We start from the raw sequence: 19881 nt of genomic DNA on the forward strand, positions 1-19881 counted from the left end.
GCCTCTCCGCAGCCTGCAGGTGCCGGTGCCGCCGGCGCTGCTGCCGGTACTGCCGGTGCTGCTGCCAATGATGCTGCCGCCAGCGGTGCTGCCGATGCCGGTGCTGCCGGGGTCGGTGCTGCTGCCGGTGCCGGTGGCGCTGGCGGCCGGGGGGCGCCGCTGTGCTGCATTGCGGGGCGGGCGGCCCGTCCCCGTCCCCGTCCCTGCGCCCATCCCCGTCCCCGCCCGCCCGGTCGGCTCGGCCCGGCCCTCCCGGGGGGAGCGGGGCTATCGGGGCCGGGCAGCGCCGCCGGCTCCGGGTAGGAATGTCCCTGCGCGCCCAGATAATGTTATTTATATCGCGGTGCAGGGCGGCTCCGCTCCCCCCGCCCCGCTCCCGCACCGGCCCCGCCGCCGCCGCCGCCGCTCGCCCGCCCGCCGCCCCGCGCAGGTGAGACCCCGCGGCACCGGGATGCGCCGCTCCGGGGAACACGGGAGGGACCGGAGGACAGCGGGAGGTGCCGGTCCCCGGGGACACGCGATTAGGGGGGAGCACCGGCAGGCGCTGCCCACCCCGGGGATACCGGGTTGGGGGTGCGGCATCGAACACCGGACGCGGTACCGGGGTAGTGGGGGGGGACCGTGGGCATGGAGGAAAGTTTGGTGGTGAAGTTTTGGGGTGAAGAGCCCTCCGGGGAGTCTGAACCTCCTTTTCGCCCTGCCGCGGGGGGTCTGCTGTCACCCCGTGTCCCTCGGGGCTGCTCTCCGGAAGGACGGGGCGGGCGAGTGGCGGTGACTTTCTAGGGACACCCTGGGGACAACCCGGGGACAGTGTGGGGACACCCTGGAGACACTTTTCCTGGGGTGCCAACCCCTGGAGGGCTCCTCACACCAGTCATTGGTGCTTCCAGCACTGTTGGGACACGGTGGAAAAGCCGAGTCCTCAGGGTCTTGGTGGGACACATCATCCAACCACTCTCATCCCCCATTTTTTAGCAACTGAGCAAACCGGAGTTACTGGGAAGGGGTTTTGGGGTGCCGTGCCCTTGGGCCCCCTTGTCCCAGTGCCAGGAAGATGCTCAAGGGTGGGCGTTGGGCTGGGGGAATTCTTACCCTCACCCCAATAACCTAGAGGTCCCCCAGGCCTGATTTCCTAGCTTTTCCCTTTATAAACCTCCCAGACCAGAGGATTGGGGCACCCTGGGAGACGGTGGCAAGCACAGGAGACTCAGAAAATCCTGCTGTGTGCCAGCATGGCCCCCCACAGAGTATTTTATAGCTATCATGTGGTTTTGGGGCACTTTCTGGTGATTTTGGGGTGCAGTGGGGGGCAGCTCCTAAGAAGGGAGTGGGGCTCGGCTGGCGCCGTGCTCAAGGGAGGCCTATTTATAGCCAAAAATGTCTGTGGAGTGTCAGCACGTGTGCGTGTCACCGGCTTGGGTGACATGGGACAGTCCTGGCACGGCCGGCATGTGGCCCTGGGGAAGCCCAAATTCTCCTGGCGGGTGGGAGTGTGGCCGGGGAGCCCTGGCCAGGGCAGGGCATCGCAGGCGGAGGAGCTGTGCCGTGCCTTTCCATGCCCAACTGCCCCGTGCTGTGCCGCGCGGCCGTGCCGAGAGGAACCATCTGCTCCCAGCCCTGGCCCTGCACCTGGCAGGCAGGAGACTGTTGGGGGGCTGAGGGAATGCCCCCCAGCTCCTGCCCCTTCCCAGCCAGAGCATGGCTGCTTGTGGACATAGAGGAGATGTCAAATCCAAGTGTTTTGATGAAGTGGAGCAATGGGGACATGCCCGGCTCTGGGTGGCGGTGATGGGGCAGAATTTTGGGGTGTTTTGGGGGATTCTGATGAGTTTCTGTGCACTGGAAATGGGCTTTCCGGCAGCATGCTGTGGCTGTGAGGGATGAGCCAGGGAGAAGGTTTGAGGGTGCCATAGGTACCAGGTGCCAACCGCTGCCCCAGCTGGCCTTGTGGTGTTGGGGGACATTCCCTATGCCCGGCGGGGGGACCGTGGTGGTGGCACGGTGCCAGCCCCTCACTGGGAAGTGCTGATTCACCGTGCCGAGCCACTGGCCGGGGAAGGCGACGCTGCCCGGGCCACGGCCGCAGGATGCTGGCGGCAAGGCCGGCATGCTGGCAATCCCAGCTTTCCGCACGCTGAGCGGGAGGAATGACAATTCCCGGGTGGCGGGTGCTGGTGGCGGCGTGGCTGTGGCAGGGATGCTCAGAAGGCGCCGGTGCGGCGGAGGGAGATTTAAAGGGTGGGTGAGCGCCCGCGCTCGTAATGCTCCCATGGGCCTGCTGTAGCTCCCTTCGGCGTCATCTCCTCCTCCTCTTCCTCCTCCTCCCCCTCCTCCTCCTCCTCTTTCTCCTCCTTGGATGCTTGCAGCCATGGCCCCGCTGCCGCGTTGTCGGGGACACAGTCAGAAGTCAGGTATCCTGCAGAGACCTGACACAACTTAGCACACTCATCCTGCTGGCGGACCCTGAAGTTTTGGGGCCAAAATCCCCAAATTTGGTCTCTCACAGGGCTTTCCTGCCAGGGCAATTGGGTGCTCTGGCGGAGGCACAGAGTCATGGCATGAGGGGCTGCAGGGTCAGCTCCAGCACCCTCCTGCTTGCTCCAGTACACACCTGCATGGCCCTGCACCCACTCCTGTGCCTGTTGTGTGTGTCCCATGCACACTCTGGTGTGTTCCTGCATGTCCTTTCTCAGGCATACACACTGGCACATTTCTACTTGTCCTTGTTCACCTGTGTATGCTCTGGCATGTCCCTGTGTGTCCTTGCTCACAGGCACACTCTGTCACACTTCTGTGTGTCCCCGTTCACATGTGGATGCTGTGACAAGTCCCCTGCATGTCCTGGCTCCCAGGTACACACTCTGCCACCCTTCTGCATGCCCTACCTCACACTTGCACACGCTGGTGTGCTCCTGTGTGCCCTTGCTGTGCTGCTCACACTCCTGCACGCTCCTCCATGTCCTTGCACGCTCCCGGTGCCTCCAGGTCCAAGCCAAGGCCCTGCCTGCGCTGCCCCGATTAGGGTGCGGAGCTGGGGTGTGGCACAGCCTGGGCTGTCCCGATAACCCTGCCGGGGGGACCTGGGGGATCCCCGGGGCATCCAAGGGGGATCTGGGGGCCCATGGGTTGTCACAGCTCACGGGGACAGCAGGGATTTGGGGCAGATGGGATTCCCCCCGGCACCCACAATGAGGGCTCTGTGAAGCTCTGGGTCGCAGGGGAGGTCCTGGACACGCTGCTGGCTGTGGGGAGCCCCAGCCCATCTCCTCGCACCCCTCAGGGGCCCCAGCAGCCACGGACAGCTGCTCAGAGGCATTTTTAGATACCAGCCATGTCCTATCTGTGTCTCAAATGTCCCCGGGGGTGGGTGGCCCCCCCCTGCCGGCAGCTGTCACCCACTTTCTGCCACCAGTGCTGGTGAAGCCCCTCTGCGGTGCAGGGATTGGGGTGGGGGTGAGCAGCAGCCCCTTCCCTGGGGGCATCCAAGGATTGGGGGAACACCTCTGGGGACCTGGGCTGGGGTTTCAGGTGGGCAGAGGGAGCTGGGTGGGGACGCAGCACCGTAAATATCCATTAGCCCGGCTCGTCAGGGCTCAGCACGGGGGTCCTGGAGCGGGCAGCTGCCAGGTGCCCCCCCAACACCTGGGTGGGGCGAGGCTAAATCCCTCTGAGCAGCTTATCCCGGGGCTCTGAGCCGCAAATCCCCACGTGCCGCGGGGCCGGTGAGCCGCTGTGGCCGCACCGATGCTCACGGTCCCGCTGTCCCCCAGGGGCCTCTCGCCGGTAGCCGACGGCCACTGGGCCGGGGCACACTGGGACCATGACCTCGGCCAATGACTACGAGCAGCTGGAGCTGCAGCAGCAATACAGCCGCATCAATGTCCGCTGGGATGCGTCTGACGATGAGCTGGACAACGACAACAGCTCCGCACGCCTCTTCGAGCGCTCCCGCATCAAAGCCCTGGCAGGTGGGTGGCAGGTCCCCTCGGTCCCACCTGGGTTGTCCCCACTGTCCGTGACACCGTGCCTGCTGTCCCTGCAGATGAGCGGGAGGCCGTGCAGAAGAAAACCTTCACCAAGTGGGTGAACTCGCACCTGGCTCGTGTCACCTGCCGCATCTCGGACCTCTACATGGACCTCCGGGATGGGCGGGTGCTCATCAAGCTGCTGGAAGTGCTGTCAGGAGAGCTTCTGGTAGGAATTTCATCCAGTTGGAGACCCTGTGGCCTGCCATGCCACGCCACACCATCTGTCTTGGTGTTGGCCAAGGGTTGGGGTGGCAGCATGGGCGTGGGGGTGTCCCTGGGCAGGGCTTGGGGTACGTGGTGTGGAAGGGAGGGTGCTGAGCACTGTCACGCCCCAGCCCAAGCCCACCAAGGGCCGGATGCGGATCCACTGCCTGGAGAATGTGGACAAGGCGCTGCAGTTCCTGAAGGAGCAGCGGGTGCACCTGGAGAACATGGGCTCCCACGATATCGTGGACGGCAACCACCGCCTCGTCCTCGGCCTCATCTGGACCATCATCCTCCGCTTCCAGGTGAGGACAGGTGGTTTGGGGCATCCCCCTGCTCCACACCTCATCCCCAGGTGGGAGCCATCCTCCATGGAACTGCTGTTACAGGCCCAGAATGTCCTTTTGCCCCCAGATCCAGGACATCATTGTGGAGACACAGGAGGGCCGGGAGACACGCTCTGCCAGGGATGCACTTCTGCTCTGGTGCCAGATGAAGACAGCAGGGTAGGTGGTGGGATCACCAGGCGACTGTATTAAGGCCCAGGAGTGTCCAGAGGGTGACACTGACACCCTGTCCCCATTGCAGGTACCCCCACGTGAATGTCACCAACTTCACCTCAAGCTGGAAGGACGGGCTGGCCTTCAATGCCCTCATCCACAGGCATAGGTAGGTGGGACAGCAGGATGCACTGGGGTGGCAGTGGCACCAAGAGATGTCCCACAGGTGTGTCACCGCTGTGTCATGTCCTCTGTCTGCAGGCCTGAGCTGGTTGACTTCCAAAACCTGACCAAATCCAATGCCCGGCACAACCTGGAGCATGCATTCAGCGTGGCAGAGCGGCACCTGGGCATCACTCCTCTCCTCGACCCCGAAGGTGAGGCAGTTGCTGCCAGTCCTCGTGCCTCAGTTTCCCCTAGGACATTTCCAGGCTCCATGGAGCACAGAGAGGTTCTCAGTACATGGAAGGAAGGCCTGGGTGGGCACAGGAGGGACCTATGAAGCCTGTGAGGTGGGTTGAGGTTGGGTCAGGAGTGACACTTCTCACTCACACCGGGCAGATGTGTTCACGGAGAACCCTGATGAGAAGTCCATCATCACCTATGTCGTGGCCTTCTACCACTACTTCTCCAAGATGAAGGTGCTGGAGGTGGAGGGAAGGCGCCTGGGCAAGGTAGGGAACAGCAATGAGGCGGTCAGGGGTGTTCTCTTGGAATGCTGGCCCCTCACACTCACCCTGGTCCTACCGCAGGTCATTGAGCACGCCAAGGAGACAGAGCGGATGATCGAGGGCTACGGGGGGCTGGCGTCCGACCTGCTCACCTGGATCGAGCAGACCATCGCCTCTCTCAACAGCCGCAGCTTTGCCAACTCGCTGGCTGGCGTGCAGCACCAGCTGCAAGCCTTCAGCACGTACCGTACCGTGGAGAAGCCCCCCAAGTAAGAGCCCCCTGCTCCCCATGCCCGCCCCTGTTGGGCATGCCCACCCCAAGGGTGCCCAACACTGAGCATTCTCTGGGCCAGGTTTCAGGAGAAGGGCAACCTGGAGGTGCTGCTCTTCACCATCCAGTCGCGGATGAGGGCCAACAACCAGCGTGTCTACACCCCACACGAGGGGCGCCTGGTCTCTGACATCAACCGGGTATGGGCTCTGTCTGCTGTGGGAGCTGGGGGCTGTCTCCTGTGGTCAAGTCAGGTCCATCTCCTGGGGAAAACTGAATTCCTCTTCTGAGGCAGATTGAGTCCACCCCTGAGCAGTTCAGGTCCTTGGCCAGGCTGGGATGGGTCTGAGGGCAGGTTGAATCCATCTCCTGAGGCAGTTCAGGTCCATCCCAGGACATGCTGAATCCATACTGGGACAGGACTGATGCATCCCATGGCAGGTTCTGTTCCTCCACCTGGGGGTCATGATGGGGTTCACCAGCAGAACAAGAAATGGTTGGGTGGGTGGGGGGATGTGGGATATGGGTGCCACTGGTCCATTTCTGCCTTCCCCCAGGCCTGGGAGCAGCTGGAGAAAGCGGAGCATGAGCGGGAGCTGGCGCTGCGCAATGAGCTGATCCGTCAGGAGAAGCTGGAGCAGCTGGCACGGCGCTTTGACCGCAAAGCAGCCATGCGGGAGGCCTGGCTGAGTGAGAACCAGCGTCTGGTGGCCCAGGTGAGGAGGGAGACCACCCACACCAGGGACCCCCACCCTGGGGAACTCACCAGAGCCTCACCACGGGCTCTGTGCTGGGGCAGGACAACTTTGGGCAGGATCTGGCGGCGGTGGAGGCAGCCAAGAAGAAGCACGAGGCCATCGAGACAGACACGGCTGCCTACAGGGAGAGGGTGCAGGCCATTGAGGCTGTGGCCAAGGAGCTGGAGCTGGAGGGCTACCATGACATCCAGCGCATCAACGGGCGGAAGGACAACATCCTGCGGCTCTGGGAGCAGCTCCTGGAGCTACTGGCTGCCCGGCGCCAGCGCCTGGAGATGAACCTCACCCTGCAGCACCTCTTCCAGGAGATGCTCCATTGCATCGACTGGATGGATGAGGTCAAGGTGAGCTGTGGGCATTGGGTGTCACCATGGGTGAGGTGTCTTTGTCCCACCAGGTGTTGGTAGAAGTTCACTGGGGAGGGAGATGAGATGTTGGGGTGCTGGTGCTGGGTTCTGGGTGTTGGTGGGTAATGGCTGAGGGTCTCCTGCAGGTGAAGCTGGCATCTCCCGAATCTGGGAAGCATCTTCTGGAAGCAGAGGAGCTGCTGCAGACCCACCGTCTGCTGGAGGCTGACATGGCCGTACAGGCAGAGAAGACCCGGGCCATCAGTGCTGCCGCCCTCCGCTTTGCCGACGCTGAGGGTGGGTATGCCAGGATACCCCTGCATCCCTGGCATGGCCAAGGGAAAGCAGGACGCTGTACTGACGAGCACCCACCCACCCTGCTCCCTGCTCAGGCTATCGTCCCTGCGATCCCAAAGTCATCCGGGACCGCGTGAGCCACCTGGAAATGTGCCGGCGAGAGCTGCAGGTACTGGCAGCGCGGAGGAGAGCCTTGCTGGAGCAATCGCGCTCCCTCTGGACCTGCCTGTGGGAGCTGGACGAGGCAGAGAGCTGGATCAAGGAGCAGGAACAGCTCTACTCTTCCCTGGACTTCGGGAAGGACCTGCCCGGCGTGCTGCTGCTCCAGCGCCGGCACGCTGCCTTCGAGGCCGAGATGCGGAGCCGGGGCGGGCGGCTGGAGCAGACGCTGGCGGTGGGCGAGGGGCTGGCGGCGGCGGGCCGGGCGGCCGAGCGGCTGCGGGAGCGGGGGGCGGCCGTGCGGGCGCTGTGGGCACAGCTGGAGGAGCTGGCGGCGTTCCGACGGCGCGGCTTGCGGGAAGCCGAGGGCTTCTTCCAGTTCCAGGCGGAGGTGGAGGAGCTGGCGGAGGGGCTGCAGGATGCGCGCCGGCGGGCGGCCGCCGAGGAGCTGGGCCAGGATGAATCCCGCACCCTTGTCCTGCTGCGGCAGCACCAGGAGCTGCTGGACGAGCTGGCGGCCGCCCGGGAGCAGCTGGACAGGCTGGCTCAGCAGGCCGAGGGCTTTCCGCCGGAGCTGCGTGCCGGTCCCGAGGCGCAGAGCCGGCTGGCGGCCCTGCGGGAGCTGCACGCCGAGGCGGCCGCACTGGCCGAGCGCCGCGGCCGCCAGCTGCAGGATGCCCTGGACCTCTACACTGTTTTCGGGGAGAGCGATGCCTGCCATCTCTGGATGGGCTCCAAGGAGACCTGGCTGGGAGAGCTGGAGGTGCCGAAGGCGCTGGAGGACCTGGACGTGACGCAGCGCAGGTAGGAAGGATCCACCACCACCCTGCCGTGCCCTGTCCTGAGTTGCTGCTCGTTCTAAGCATGGATGTTCCCGCAGGTTGGACGGGCTGGAGCAAGACATGGCCACCGTGGCTTCCCAGATCGCCGCAGTCAACCAGGCAGCCGACGGGCTCCTGGCCAGCGGGCACCCCCGGAGCCCCCAGGTCCGGCAGTGCCGGGAGCAACTCAACGAGAGGTGAGGTGTCGGGCGGTGTCGGGGCGGGCGGGTGACACGGTGACAGTGGCCCCCGCCATCCCCCGCCATCCCCCGCCTCTGTCCCGCAGGTGGGGCCGGTTCCGGGAGCTGGTGTCAGAGCGCCGGCGGGCGGTGGGCTCGGCGCTGCGCCTCCTCAACTACAACCTGGAGTCGGAGGAGACCCAGAAATGGCTGCGGAGCAAAGCCCGAGCGGTGGAAGCCACGGCCGAGCTGGGCCGCGACCTGGCCGGCGTCCTGGCCACCCAGCGCAAGCTCTACGGCATCGAGCGGGAGCTGGCAGTGGCCCAGGACCGCCTGGCCGCCCTGCGCTCCCAAGCCGAGCGCCTGGCCGAGGAGCGGCCCGAGGCGGCCACGGAGGTGGCCCAGAAGCTGGCGATGGCCACGTCCGCCTGGGATGAGCTGCAGGCGGCCCTGGCAGAGCGTGCGGCGTCCCTGGGGGAAGCCGGGCAGCTCCGGAGTTTCCTGCAGGACCTGGATGACTTCCAGGCGTGGCTCTTCGGCGCTCAGAAAGCCGTGGCGGCCGTCGATGAGGTGCCGGCGTCGCTGTCGGAGGCAGAGGAGATGCTGCAGCGGCACGAAGCGGCCCGGCGCGACGCCGAGGAGCATGCGGGAGCCTTCGCTGCCTTGGCGGAGGCGGGGGAGCGGGTGCTGGGGGGGCAGACGGACCCCGAATACGAGGGGCTGCGGCAGCGCCTGGGTGGCGTGAAGGACGGCTGGGCTGCCCTGGGCAAGATGGCAGAGGCTCGGAAGCGCTTCCTCACCCAGTGCCGCAACTTCCAGGAGTTCCTTCGCGACACCAAGCAGGCAGAGATCCTCCTCACCAAGCAGGTGGGTGCTCAAGCGATGTCCTTTGGGATTGTCTCGGCTCACGGGCACCCTAAAAATGGGTGTTCGTGCGCTGATCCCTTGCTGTGCCCCTCAGGAGTACACACTGTCCCACTTGGAACTGCCCTCCACGCTGGAGGGCTCGGCTGCTGCCCTGCACCGCTTCCAGAACTTCCGTGCTGGTGTGGAGAGCAATGCCAAGAAGGTCCCAGAGGTGGTGGTTGGTGGCACCAAGCTGGTGGCTGAGGAGAACATCTTTGCCGAGAAGATCTCCGAGAAGTGCCGAGCTCTCCAGGAGCGGTGAGTCCAGCACAGGGCTGGCAGGTGGGTGGGCAGTGTGTGGGCAGCAGGGCTGATGCTCCACATCCATGGTTCCCTGCCAGGCATGGAGCCGTCATGGACAAGGTGGAGGAGGCAGCGGGTTTGATGCAAGACAACCACGACCTACAGACTTTCCTGCAGAGCTGCCGTGAGGTAGGAATGCAACGTGGTGGGGATCCCTGGGGAGTCCCCAGCAGCTGAGCACTGACACCCCTTCCCTGCAGTTTGATGCCTGGGTGGATGAGAAGATGCTGATGGCTCAGGATGTCTCCTATGGAGAAGCCCGTGGTCTCCACAGCAAGTGGCAGAAGCACCAGGCATTCATGGCTGAGCTTGCACCCAACCAAAGCTGGCTGGAGAAGATTGAAGCGGTGGGTGGCAGCACCGTGGTTGGAGATGGGGAATGGAGCTGGGGAAGAGTCTGGAGCATGAGGAATTGCTGAGGGAGCTGGGAGGCTCAGCCTGGAGAAAAGGAGGCTCAAGGAGGACCTTCTTGCTCTCTACAACTCCCTGACAGGAGGGTGCAGCCAGCTGGGGTTTGGGCTCTGCTTCCAGGAAACAAGGGAAAGGACAAGAGGAAACAGCCTCAGGTTGCACCAGGGGAGGTTTTGATTGGATATCAGGGAAAATTTCTTAAGGGAAAGGGTTGTGCAGCCTACATGGCACAGACTACCCATGGCAGTAGTAGAATCCCCATCCCTGGAGGGATTTAAAAGCTATGTGAACATGGCATCTGGGGACACAGGTTAGTGGTGGCCTTGGCAGTTCTGGGGGGACGGGTGGACTCTACAGCCTGAGAGGTGTCTTCCAACCTTAACAATTCCAGGACTCTGGAATGCTCCCAGCCTGCTGCATGGGTGGGATGTGCCCATGCCTCAGTGACCACCCACCTCTCTGCTGTTGCCGCAGGAGGGGACGGAGCTGGCCACACGCAAGCCGCAGTACGGTGCGGTGGTGACGCAGCGGCTGGAGGAGCTGCGCCGGCGCTGGGCCGAGCTGAGCAGCGCTGCCGAGGACAAGGGCCGGCAACTGTTTGAGGCTGAGCGCTCGGCTCTGTACGCCCGGAGCTATGGGGAGCTGGAGAGCTGGCTGGGGCGGGCGCAGGAGGAGCTGCGCCATGCCGAGAAGGTCAAGGACCTCACCGCCACCAACCTGCTGCTGAAGAGGTTGACGGTGGGTACTGGCACCTCACTGGGTTCTTTGGGAAGGGGCAGGAGGTCCACGGCAATGATGTTCGTTCCCAGATGGGATTTGGGTTCTCCATTTTGGTTCAGATCCCTCACTCACATGGATTTGCCTTGCCAGAGACTGGAAGAGCAAGTGAAAACATGGATGAAGGAGCTGGAGGAACTGGGGCGGCAGGGCACCCCTGCTGCTGGGGATGTGCCAGATACCACCAGGCAGGAGCAGATGCTCCGGCAGCGAGTGCTTGAGCTGCTGGAGCCACTGGAGAGGAAGAGGAAGGAGCTGGAGACTGCTAAGGCCATGTACCAGCTGGGGCGGGATCTGGAGGATGAGACGGTGAGTGTCCTTGCTGTGGCAGGGGCCAGGGGCCTGGGGGTACCCACGGGTGCTGCAGGGGGCTCAGTGGGTGCTCCTTCCCCCAGCTATGGGTGCAGGAGCGGCTTTCCCTGGCGAGGTCAACGGATCACGGCACCGACCTCCCAAGCGTGCAGCGCCTGACCAAGAGGAATGAGGTGAGCCTGGGTACTGCAGCAACAGCCACCGTCCCGGGTGGTCCCTCGGGATCCATCCCATGGGTAACCCTCACTGGGACTTCCTTCCTGCTGGCAGACACTGCAGAAGGAGCTGGCAGGCCATGCCCCCCGCCTGGGTGAGGTGCTGAACCGGGGAGAGGCAGCGGGGAGCGGTGAGGAGCCAGGCCCGGAGCTGGCGGCTCAGGCACAGGAGCTGCGGGCGCTGTGGGAGACGCTGCAGAAGGAGGCAGCCGCCCGGCACCAGCGCCTGCGGGAGGCTGAAGAGGCCCAGCAGTACTACATGGATGCTGATGAGGCCGAGGCCTGGGTCAGCGAGCAGGAGCTCTTCATGGGACCTGAGGAGAAACCAAAGGTGAGGATCCCATGTAACGCTCCGTGTTTGTGGGGTCTGTGCTGCACTGGGCCGTGCCTTGCTGGGATGTCCAGTATGGACCCAGGCAGTGCCATGTTGTTCTGCTGAACATCATCCACATGTGACACACTGTGGTGTGTCCTGCTCTTACGTGTCACTCCCGTGCCATTACACACCATCCATCCCATTGCTCCCTGTGGCATCAGACAGAGCCAGGACATTCCCGTAGGGCAGGCACTGAGTCTAGACCCTAGTCCCTGTCCCCCAACCATGCCAGGTGCTCATGACACCGATGTTTTCCATGCCCTAGGATGAGGAGAGCTGCTTGATGATGCTGAAGAGACATGTCCGGCAGCTGCGCTCCATCGAGGACTACGGACAAACCATCAAGGAGCTGGCAGGGAGGGCACAGCAGCTGCTCTCTGCTGGCCACCCCGAGGGGTAGGTGCCACGCCACGTGTCCCCTGTCCTTTGGGGTGACCTCATGCCCTCAGCACCCCATGGGTGGGGGGTTTGGCTGGAGCTCTGGCAGTGTCAGCTGCTCCAGGTGGGCAGGGAGGTGGTCGGAGAGGGATATGGGGAGCACAGAGCGGGTCCTTCACCCCCAACCCCCCCGGATGTCAACTCGGGTGGGTTGGGGACATTTTTTCATGGGTGAGAACTGGGTGTCTGTGTGCCGGGGCCGCGCAGGGAGCAGATCATCCGGCTGCAGGGCCAGGTGGACAAGCACTACGCGGGGCTGAAGGAGGCGGCCGAGGAGCGCCGCCGGCGCCTGGAGAACATGTCCCACCTCTTCCAGCTGAAGCGGGAGGTGGAAGAGCTGGAGCAGTGGATTGCCGAGCGCGATGTGGTTGCTTCCTCCCCGGAGATGGGGCAGGACCTGGACCATGTCATGGTGAGGGTGATGGGGTGGATGTGGCGGTGCCGGCGGGTGGCTTGAGGAGGGAGATTTGACTCTTCTTTTCCCTCCATGTAGCTCCTGCGGGAGAAGTTTCGTGAGTTTGCGCGGGAGACAGGGAGCGTGGGGCAGGAGCGCGTGGACCGGGTGAACCTGACCATTGAGGACCTCATTGACGCGGGGCACATCGAGGCGGCCACCATAGCTGAGTGGAAGGATGGGCTGAATGAGAGTTGGGCTGACCTCCTGGAGCTGATCGACACCCGCATGCAGCTCCTTGCCGCCTCCCATGACCTCCACAAATACTTCTACGACGGTGCCGAGCTGCTGGCCCTCATTGCCACCCGGCGCCAGGAGCTGCCCCAGGATCTGGGTGAGGATGCCGGCACAGTGGAGGCTTTCCACCGCATGCACAGCGCCTTTGAGAGGGACCTCCAGCTGCTGGAGGCACAGGTGAGGCTCCAACCTGACGTGGATGCTCAGCATTCTCTGTGGTCTTGTGGAAAGCATCCCTACCCATGGTGGGAGGCTGGGCTCAATGGTCTTTGAGGTCTCTTCCAACCCAAGCCATTCTGTGGTTTGTGCAGGTGCAGCAGTTTCGGGAGACGGCAGCACGCCTGCAGACCGCCTATGCTGGGGAGAAGGCAGCTGGAATCCAGGAGCAGGAGCAGGAGGTGTCCCGAGCACTGCAGGAGCTGCTGGAAGCGTGCAGCGGGCGCCGGGCACGGCTGACGGACACAGCTGACAAGCACCGCTTCTTCAGCATGGCACGAGATCTGCTCTCCTGGATGGAGAGCACTGTCCGGCAGATTGAGACGCAGGAGAAACCCAGGTATGGATGCACCCAGCGGGCACCTGGGATGGGACATGGATCCAATGGCACCACTGACCCTGGTGCACTGACCCCTCCACTCAGGGATGTCTCCTCGGTGGAGCTGCTGATGAAATACCACCAGGGAATTAAGGCTGAGGTGGATGCTCGGGGGAAGAACTTCACCAACTGCATCGAGCTGGGCAAGAAGCTGCTGCAGCGCAAGCACCAGGACTCACCAGAGGTGAGGGAATCGGGGATAGGGGGCGGTGCGGGTGATGCCATCTGGGCCACCCCCTAACAGCATCCTCTCACAGATCAAGGTGAAGCTGGTGGAGCTGGTGGACAAGAGGAAAGCCATGATGGAGACGTGGGAGCAGCGCTGGGAGCGGCTGCGGCTGTGTGAGTGCGCTGGGGGTGCCAGGGAGGAGTGCGGCAGTGCTGGGGGCGGGTGGTCCAGGGGCTGAGTGTTGCCCATCCCTCCCACAGTGCTGGAGGTGTGCCAGTTCTCCCGCGACGCCTCGGTGGCCGAGTCATGGCTCATGGCTCAGGAGCCCTACCTGGCCAGCAGTGACTACGGGCAGACGGTGGATGCAGTGGAGAAGCTGCTGAAGCGGCACGAAGCTTTTGAGAAGTCCTCCGCCACTTGGGAGGAGCGCATTGCTGCCCTCAGGAAGCTGACAACGGTGAGAAAGACTCGGGATGAGAAACAATGAGGAAGACTCTGTCGGCCCTGACACAGTCTCTCCCCCATCCCTTAACACCTTCACTCTTTGCCTGGCAGCTGGAGCTCCTGGGTGGGCGGTCTCTGCGTGAGGGGCTGGTGCGGGATGGAACAATGCGCTCCGAAGCTCCTGACTACTGCCTGGATCTGGATGGGGAGCTGGAGGCTGGGTAAGGGATGCCACCATCACTCCATGTGACCAGAGACACTGTTTCCACACCTCTCTTCTCAAACCATTAAGAATGTTTTTTAGCATTAAGGGGCTTTTTAGCAATTTGCGTTTTCCAAGCCATAAATTGATGCTGATGAAGAGGAGAGATGAAGGTCAAGCCTCACCCTGACAGGGCTTTCATCCCTCAGCGGGGACAGGAGAGCAGCAGCCAGCCCCATCCCTTTGGGATCAGGTCTAGGATAGGGATGCTGACTGACTGTCTCCCTGTGCAGGTCGGAGGAGGAGGAGGAAGAGGAGGAGAAGAAGGATGTGAGCACACAGGACACTTCACTGCCCACTACGGATGGACCAGAGCCGGTCAGTTCTTGAATTTAGCTTTTACCTTCCCTGACGACCAAAAAGGTGTCCCTGCATGTCCCACAGCTCCTGGCACTCCCCATGACCATGACCTCACTGTGTTGACAGATCCCCACATTCCCAGCCTTCACCTTGTCCTTGCCTTGTGTTGAATAAATGTTGAATTACCCCAAAAAGGCCGGGTGGGCAGAGGGGCACTGCAGGTCCCCTTTGCCCCAACTCCTGGGGTGACATGGGGGGTGGCACCCATGGTGTATGCGTGTGTCTGGGATCCGTGCAGCAGCCAGAGCTGGAGTGTCTGCCCTGGGGCCACCGTGTCACCCCAAGGGACATCATTGCTGTATGGGACATCAGTATCCTGCGGGGCGTCGTCACCCTGTGGGACTTCATCGGAACCGTGCAGGACATCGGCACTCTGCAGGGAATTTTCACCCTGTGGGTCATTGTCACCCTGTGGAGCATCGTCACCCCAAGAGACACAATCACCATACGGAGCATTGCCACCCCATGGGGCACTGTCACCCTCTGGGGCATCGTTACATCCTGCAGCATTGTCACCCTTCGAGGCAGGCATCGTCACCTACAGGGCATTGTCACCGTGTGCCAGCCCCTGTGCTCGCTGCCAGCTCTCTGCTCCTCCCACATGCTCTGCCTGCGCAGGGACACGATGGCTGTCTGTGGCTCTGCCTGCTTGGGGACAGGAGCCCCTTCTGCCTCTTCTGCCTGCTTAGGGACATGGGCATCTCCTGGCTCTGCAGGGACCAGATCATTCTCCCCTGCCTGGGGACAGGACCCTTGAGTGCCTGCATGGGAACAAGCTCATTTGTGCCTGATCAGGGATGTGGAGTTCTGGCTACTCAGGGAGAGTGTACCACTCAGCCTGCTTGGGGACATGGCCACTTTCATCAGCTTGGGGACAGTAGCCCTCTCTACTTATTGCCAGCCTACTCAGGGACATGGGCATCCTCTGGCTCCTTGGGGACAGAAACCCCTTCTGCCTCTTCCGCCTGCTTGGGGACATGGGCATCTCCTGGCTCCTTGGGGCAGGATCATTTCTGCCAGCACAGCGACATGCACATCTTCTGGCCCCTAAGGAACAGGATCCTCTCTGCCTGCTTGGGGACATGGCCACTTTCAACTGCTTGGGGACAGGAGTGCTCTCTGCTTACTGCCGGCCTGCTCGGGAACATGGCTGTTCTCTGGATCCCTGGGGACCAGATCACTTTAGCCTGCATGGGGACAGGATCCTTGAGAACCTACTTGGGGACAAGAACATTTCTGCTGGCTCGGGGACATGGGCATCTCTTTGGGGACAGGGTCCTGTTCTGCGTTCTTGGGGACATGGGAATCTTCTGGCTCCTTGGGGACAGGGTCGTCTTTGCCTGCTCAGGAACACAGACACTTCCCCTGCTTGGAAAAAAGAGCCCCCTCTACCTGGGACATCTCCTGCCTCCCTGGGAACAAGATCACATTTGCCTGCTTGGGGACAAGACCCCTGACTACACATGTGGGGGCAAGATCACTGCCTGCCTGGGTACATGGGCATCTCCTGGCTCCTTGGGGACAGGGGCCATGGCCAAGCCCCTCCTGTGGCACACAGCTGGATGAGTGTCCCCTTCATCAGGCACCACTGATGCCTTGAGATGATGGCACTGATGCCACGGTCCCCAACCAGACCTCCCACTGTCCCCATGTCCCCGGGGCTGGTGACTACACTGAGGTGGCTCCCAGGACTTCTCATCTAGCTTGGTTCAACCTCATCATCCCAAATCTGAGGAGACACTGGCACTGAGACTGGGGAGTGCCAGGACTGGCCCAGGTCTCAGCCGCTCACTGGGGTCCTCCCAGTAGCCACCAGTTGTGTGTACTGGAGCTGGTGGCTTCACTGGCACTGTGCTGAGGGTCCCAGCTGATTGTTGGGGTCTTCCCAGTACCCACCAGTTCCCACACACTGGAGCTGGTGGCTTCACTGGCACTGTGCTGAGGGTCCCAGCTGATTGTTGGGGTCTTCCCAGTACCCACCAGTTCCCACATACTGGAGCTGGTGGGGTCACTGGCACCGAAATCTGAGTGTCCTAAGGCTGAACCATGTCCCAGCTGCTCACTGAGGTCCTCCCAGTAGCCACCAATACCTGCACATGAGATGTTTGCAGGATGTGAGATGGACACACACATTGCACACTGCACTGAGTCCCAGGGCTGGACTACATCCCAGATCCTCACTGAGGTCTTCCCAATAACCATCAGTTCCCACTCCCTGGATCTGGCAGGGTCACTGGCACTGTGCGGAGGGTTCCAGGGCTGGACTCACTGCAGGATCCCAGACACTCACTGGGGGATCACATCTGGGATGAGGATGCTGAGTGGTTGTCCCAGCAGTCACCAGTTCCCACCTGTCGGAACTGGTGGGGTCATTGGCATCCAGCCACTCACTGGGGTCTTCCCAGTAGACACCAGTTCCCACATTCCAGAGCTGGTGATGTCACTGGTAGGGGGACCTGGTGGTGACCCACCCCCAGGCCACCAAACTGAGGTCCATGACCCATTGGTGACCCTGTGTGCCCAGTGCCACCAGGGGAGGGGACAACACCTTGCCGTGGGTCCATCGGTGGCAGTGGGTGGGTGACACTGCGGCATAACCGCGCTGTTGCCTCGCAACAGCTGGCACCGAGGACAGGTGAAGAGGAGCCGGTGTCACCGACCCCACGGCCACCGCGGGAGGAGCCGGAGGAGCCAGCCACGCTGCCCGCCCGTGTCAGCAGCGTCCAACTGGAGGGCTACCTCGGCCGCAAGCACGACCTGGAGGCGGCCACCAAGCGCGCATCCAACCGGTAGGCACAGCAGCGGTGGTGGCGAGTGTGGTGTCCCCAGCGGGGCTGTGTCCCCAGCGGGGCTGTGTCCCCGGGGTGACACGGTGCCGGTGCAGGTCGTGGAGCACACGGTACTGCGTCCTGCGAGGTGGCCAGCTCGCCTTCTTCAAGGACGCCAAGAGCCGCGCGCTGGGGCTGCCGTGCCAGGGTGAGGAGCCCCTGGGGCTGTGGGACGCCCGCTGCGAGGTGCCCGCAGGCTACAAGAAGAAGAAACACGTCTTCAAGCTCAGGTGAGGGCACGGCACCGTGCGGGGTGGCACTGTGGGCATGCATGGCACTGGTGTCTGTGCTCTGTCCCTAGGCTCAGCAATGGCAGCGAGTGGCTGTTCCATGGCAAGGATGAGGTGAGGGGTGGCCTGGGGGGTCACGGGGTGGCTGGTGGAGCCCAGGGGGCACAGGGTGGCTGGAGGGTGTGCTGGTGGTGGTCAGCAGTGCCCAAGGGGACATGGGTGGTCAGAGAGGTCCAGAGGGACACACAGGGTGGCTGGTTGTTCCCAGGGGGACACCAGTGGTGCGCAGGGGTACATGGGGTGGCTGTAGTTGTCCAGGGGACATGGTGGTGGCCAGCAGTGACCGCGGTACACAGGGATGGCTGGGGGACATGGCCAGCAATGCTCAGAGGGGAAGGGGATGATGGCCAGGGGTGCCATGAGGACACGGTGAGGGGTAGGCAGTGCCCAAGGGGACATAGGTGTCCATGGAAGACATGGCACACGGGCCACCATCCAGGGGGCCCTGTGGTTGGCTGGGACACTGCTGAGGGGCCAAGGAAGCCCCCCCTGACCACCCCCCCGTGCCCACAGGAGGAGCTGCAGGCCTGGCTGCAGGGGCTGAGCGCAGCCATCACCGAGTGTCGGGGCAGCCGCGGGAAGGTGCAGAGCCTCCCCCTGCCCATACCCCCAGCCCCCCCTGAAGCCCCCCTGCCCCGCAAGGACAAGGAGAAACGCTTCAGCTTCTTCCCAAAAAAGAAATAACCCCTCTGGATGGCGGTGGGGGGAAGGGGGTGACACCCCACATCACGCCATCGGGGCCACGCGTGCGTAAGGACACGCGTCCGCGGTGCCTGTACAGGTGCCACTGGGTCTAGAGGGGCACGCGGGGGTCACACGTGGGCAGGAGCCCCCCAGCCCCCATCCCCGCCACGAGCACACGTGTCAGTGTGCGCAGTGTATATATATATATTTGTATTTATATATATACATACATTTACACGCTTCAGGCGCACCCCTGCGCGGAGGCGGCCGCAGGTGCCCCCCAGGCGTGCACCCCCCGTGCCCATACGTGTCCCTGCACGCACACGTCTGCACACGTGTGTCCCCGCATGCAGGTGCACCCCCCGGCCCCCCTCCGCACGCACGGCACAGGTGTGCACCCCACAGGTGTGCATGGACCCCCCCCAGCACCCGCACGGGGGGCGTGTGGGTGCCCCCCAAAGCCATAACCTCCCCCCCCACAGCGTGTGGGTGCAGAGGGGGGACCCCTTGGCCCCCGTGGGCACCAACCAAAGAGCGTCAGTCCATGGGGGCCCCTCTCTGGCACCCCCCATCCCGTGCCCCCCCATAGCCGGGGTGGGGGGGCCCCCCTGCACCCCGCAGCCGGGCCGAGACACCCTGGGGGGGGGCGGGCAACCACAAAGGAACTTTGGGTTCAGTTTGGGGTTTTTTTTCTAATAAAGATGTGAAAGCGAGCAGGGTGCAGTGCTGGGTGCCTGCAGGGCGTGGGGGCCACTGGTGCTTGTAGTGGGAGGTTCTTGGGGTGCCCCTGATCCTGTGGGCAGAGAGAACAGGGGGTGTCTCTTGTCCAGAGCAGGTTGGGAGTCCCCAGGGTGCTCTTTCTGCCAGGTTTTCCTGTGGGCTGGGGGGTCATGGGTGCCTCTTCTTACAGGTAGATTGGGGGTCCATGGGTTGCCCCTTCTCCTGGGCAAGCTGGGTGTCCATGGCTTGCTCCTTCTTCCAGGAGGGCTGGGGATCCTGGGCAGACTGGAAGTTCCCAAAGACCTCCCTCTTCCAAACAGCCTGGGAGGCCATGGGGTGTCCCTTCTCCCAGGCAGGTTCAGGATCCATGGGGATCTCCTTTTTCCAACGAGACTTGAGGTCCATGTGGTGCCTCTTTTCCCAGGCAGGTTGGAGGTCCACAGGGTGCTCCTTCCTGTGAGGGTCCACAGGACACCCCTTCTACCCATCCCTGCCCCTAGCTGGCAGCGTCGAGGGTCTGAAACTTCTGCCGCAGGTCCCTGACGAGGCCGTGGCGCAGCGGCTCGGGGCTGCCGGGGGGCTCGGGGCAGCGCCGCCGGTACTCTTCAGATGCCTGGTAGGCTTTGCAGCGCTCCACCACCGCCTTCAGGCAGATCTTCTCCCTGGTGGTGGGCGAGCGGATCTGCACGTAGGCCGGGGGCTCCGGCAGCCGCTCCAGCACCAGCACCCGCTGCCCGGAGCCCAGAGGGGCTTCGGCCGCCACCCACAGCGCCCCATCACTGCTGTACCGCGCTGGCGCCGGGCTCGGGGTGTCCGAGCCCCCGTTGGCCTCGGCACTGCGGCTCCGGCCACTGCCCCGCTCCTT

General features: G+C 63.3%; 2 protein-coding genes across 3 annotated transcripts in view; one reads left to right on the plus strand and one right to left on the minus strand.

The window, feature by feature from the left end:
• Nucleotides 1-405: 405 nt before the first annotated feature.
• SPTB (spectrin beta, erythrocytic) lies at nucleotides 406-19009 on the plus strand. Of its 2 annotated transcripts, XM_015630153.3 has the most exons (36): nucleotides 406-430; nucleotides 3771-3968; nucleotides 4043-4194; nucleotides 4364-4537; nucleotides 4647-4738; nucleotides 4821-4901; nucleotides 4994-5109; nucleotides 5294-5406; nucleotides 5485-5672; nucleotides 5757-5874; nucleotides 6232-6390; nucleotides 6474-6776; nucleotides 6926-7076; nucleotides 7172-8039; nucleotides 8116-8253; nucleotides 8343-9102; nucleotides 9197-9399; nucleotides 9483-9573; nucleotides 9645-9791; nucleotides 10330-10593; nucleotides 10726-10941; nucleotides 11028-11117; nucleotides 11215-11490; nucleotides 11801-11931; nucleotides 12181-12385; nucleotides 12467-12841; nucleotides 12976-13220; nucleotides 13305-13443; nucleotides 13517-13601; nucleotides 13689-13885; nucleotides 13984-14093; nucleotides 14368-14452; nucleotides 17114-17283; nucleotides 17379-17552; nucleotides 17624-17666; nucleotides 18126-19009. In XM_015630153.3, exons 2-36 carry the CDS (start codon nucleotides 3821-3823, stop codon nucleotides 18294-18296), a joined length of 6978 nt encoding a protein of 2325 aa, XP_015485639.1. In that variant the 5' UTR covers nucleotides 406-430; nucleotides 3771-3820; the 3' UTR covers nucleotides 18297-19009. The 2 variants fall into 2 exon arrangements, with proteins under 2 accessions (XP_015485639.1, XP_033371202.1); XM_033515311.1 differs by lacking the exons at nucleotides 17114-17283; nucleotides 17379-17552; nucleotides 17624-17666; nucleotides 18126-19009 and adding an exon at nucleotides 14733-15745 and having other exon boundaries at nucleotides 412-430.
• PLEKHG3 (pleckstrin homology and RhoGEF domain containing G3) overlaps nucleotides 18492-19881 on the minus strand; it is a 9018-nt gene continuing 7628 nt past the window's right edge. Inside the window, exon 17 of the mRNA XM_015629646.3 lies at nucleotides 18492-19878. Within this exon, the coding sequence (XP_015485132.2) occupies nucleotides 19513-19878 (366 nt within the window). The 3' untranslated portion in view covers nucleotides 18492-19512. The remainder of the gene's footprint in view (nucleotides 19879-19881) is intronic.

The sequence above is a fragment of the Parus major genome, chromosome 5 (genome assembly GCF_001522545.3).
Source record: "Parus major isolate Abel chromosome 5, Parus_major1.1, whole genome shotgun sequence".
NCBI lineage: Eukaryota > Metazoa > Chordata > Aves > Passeriformes > Paridae > Parus > Parus major.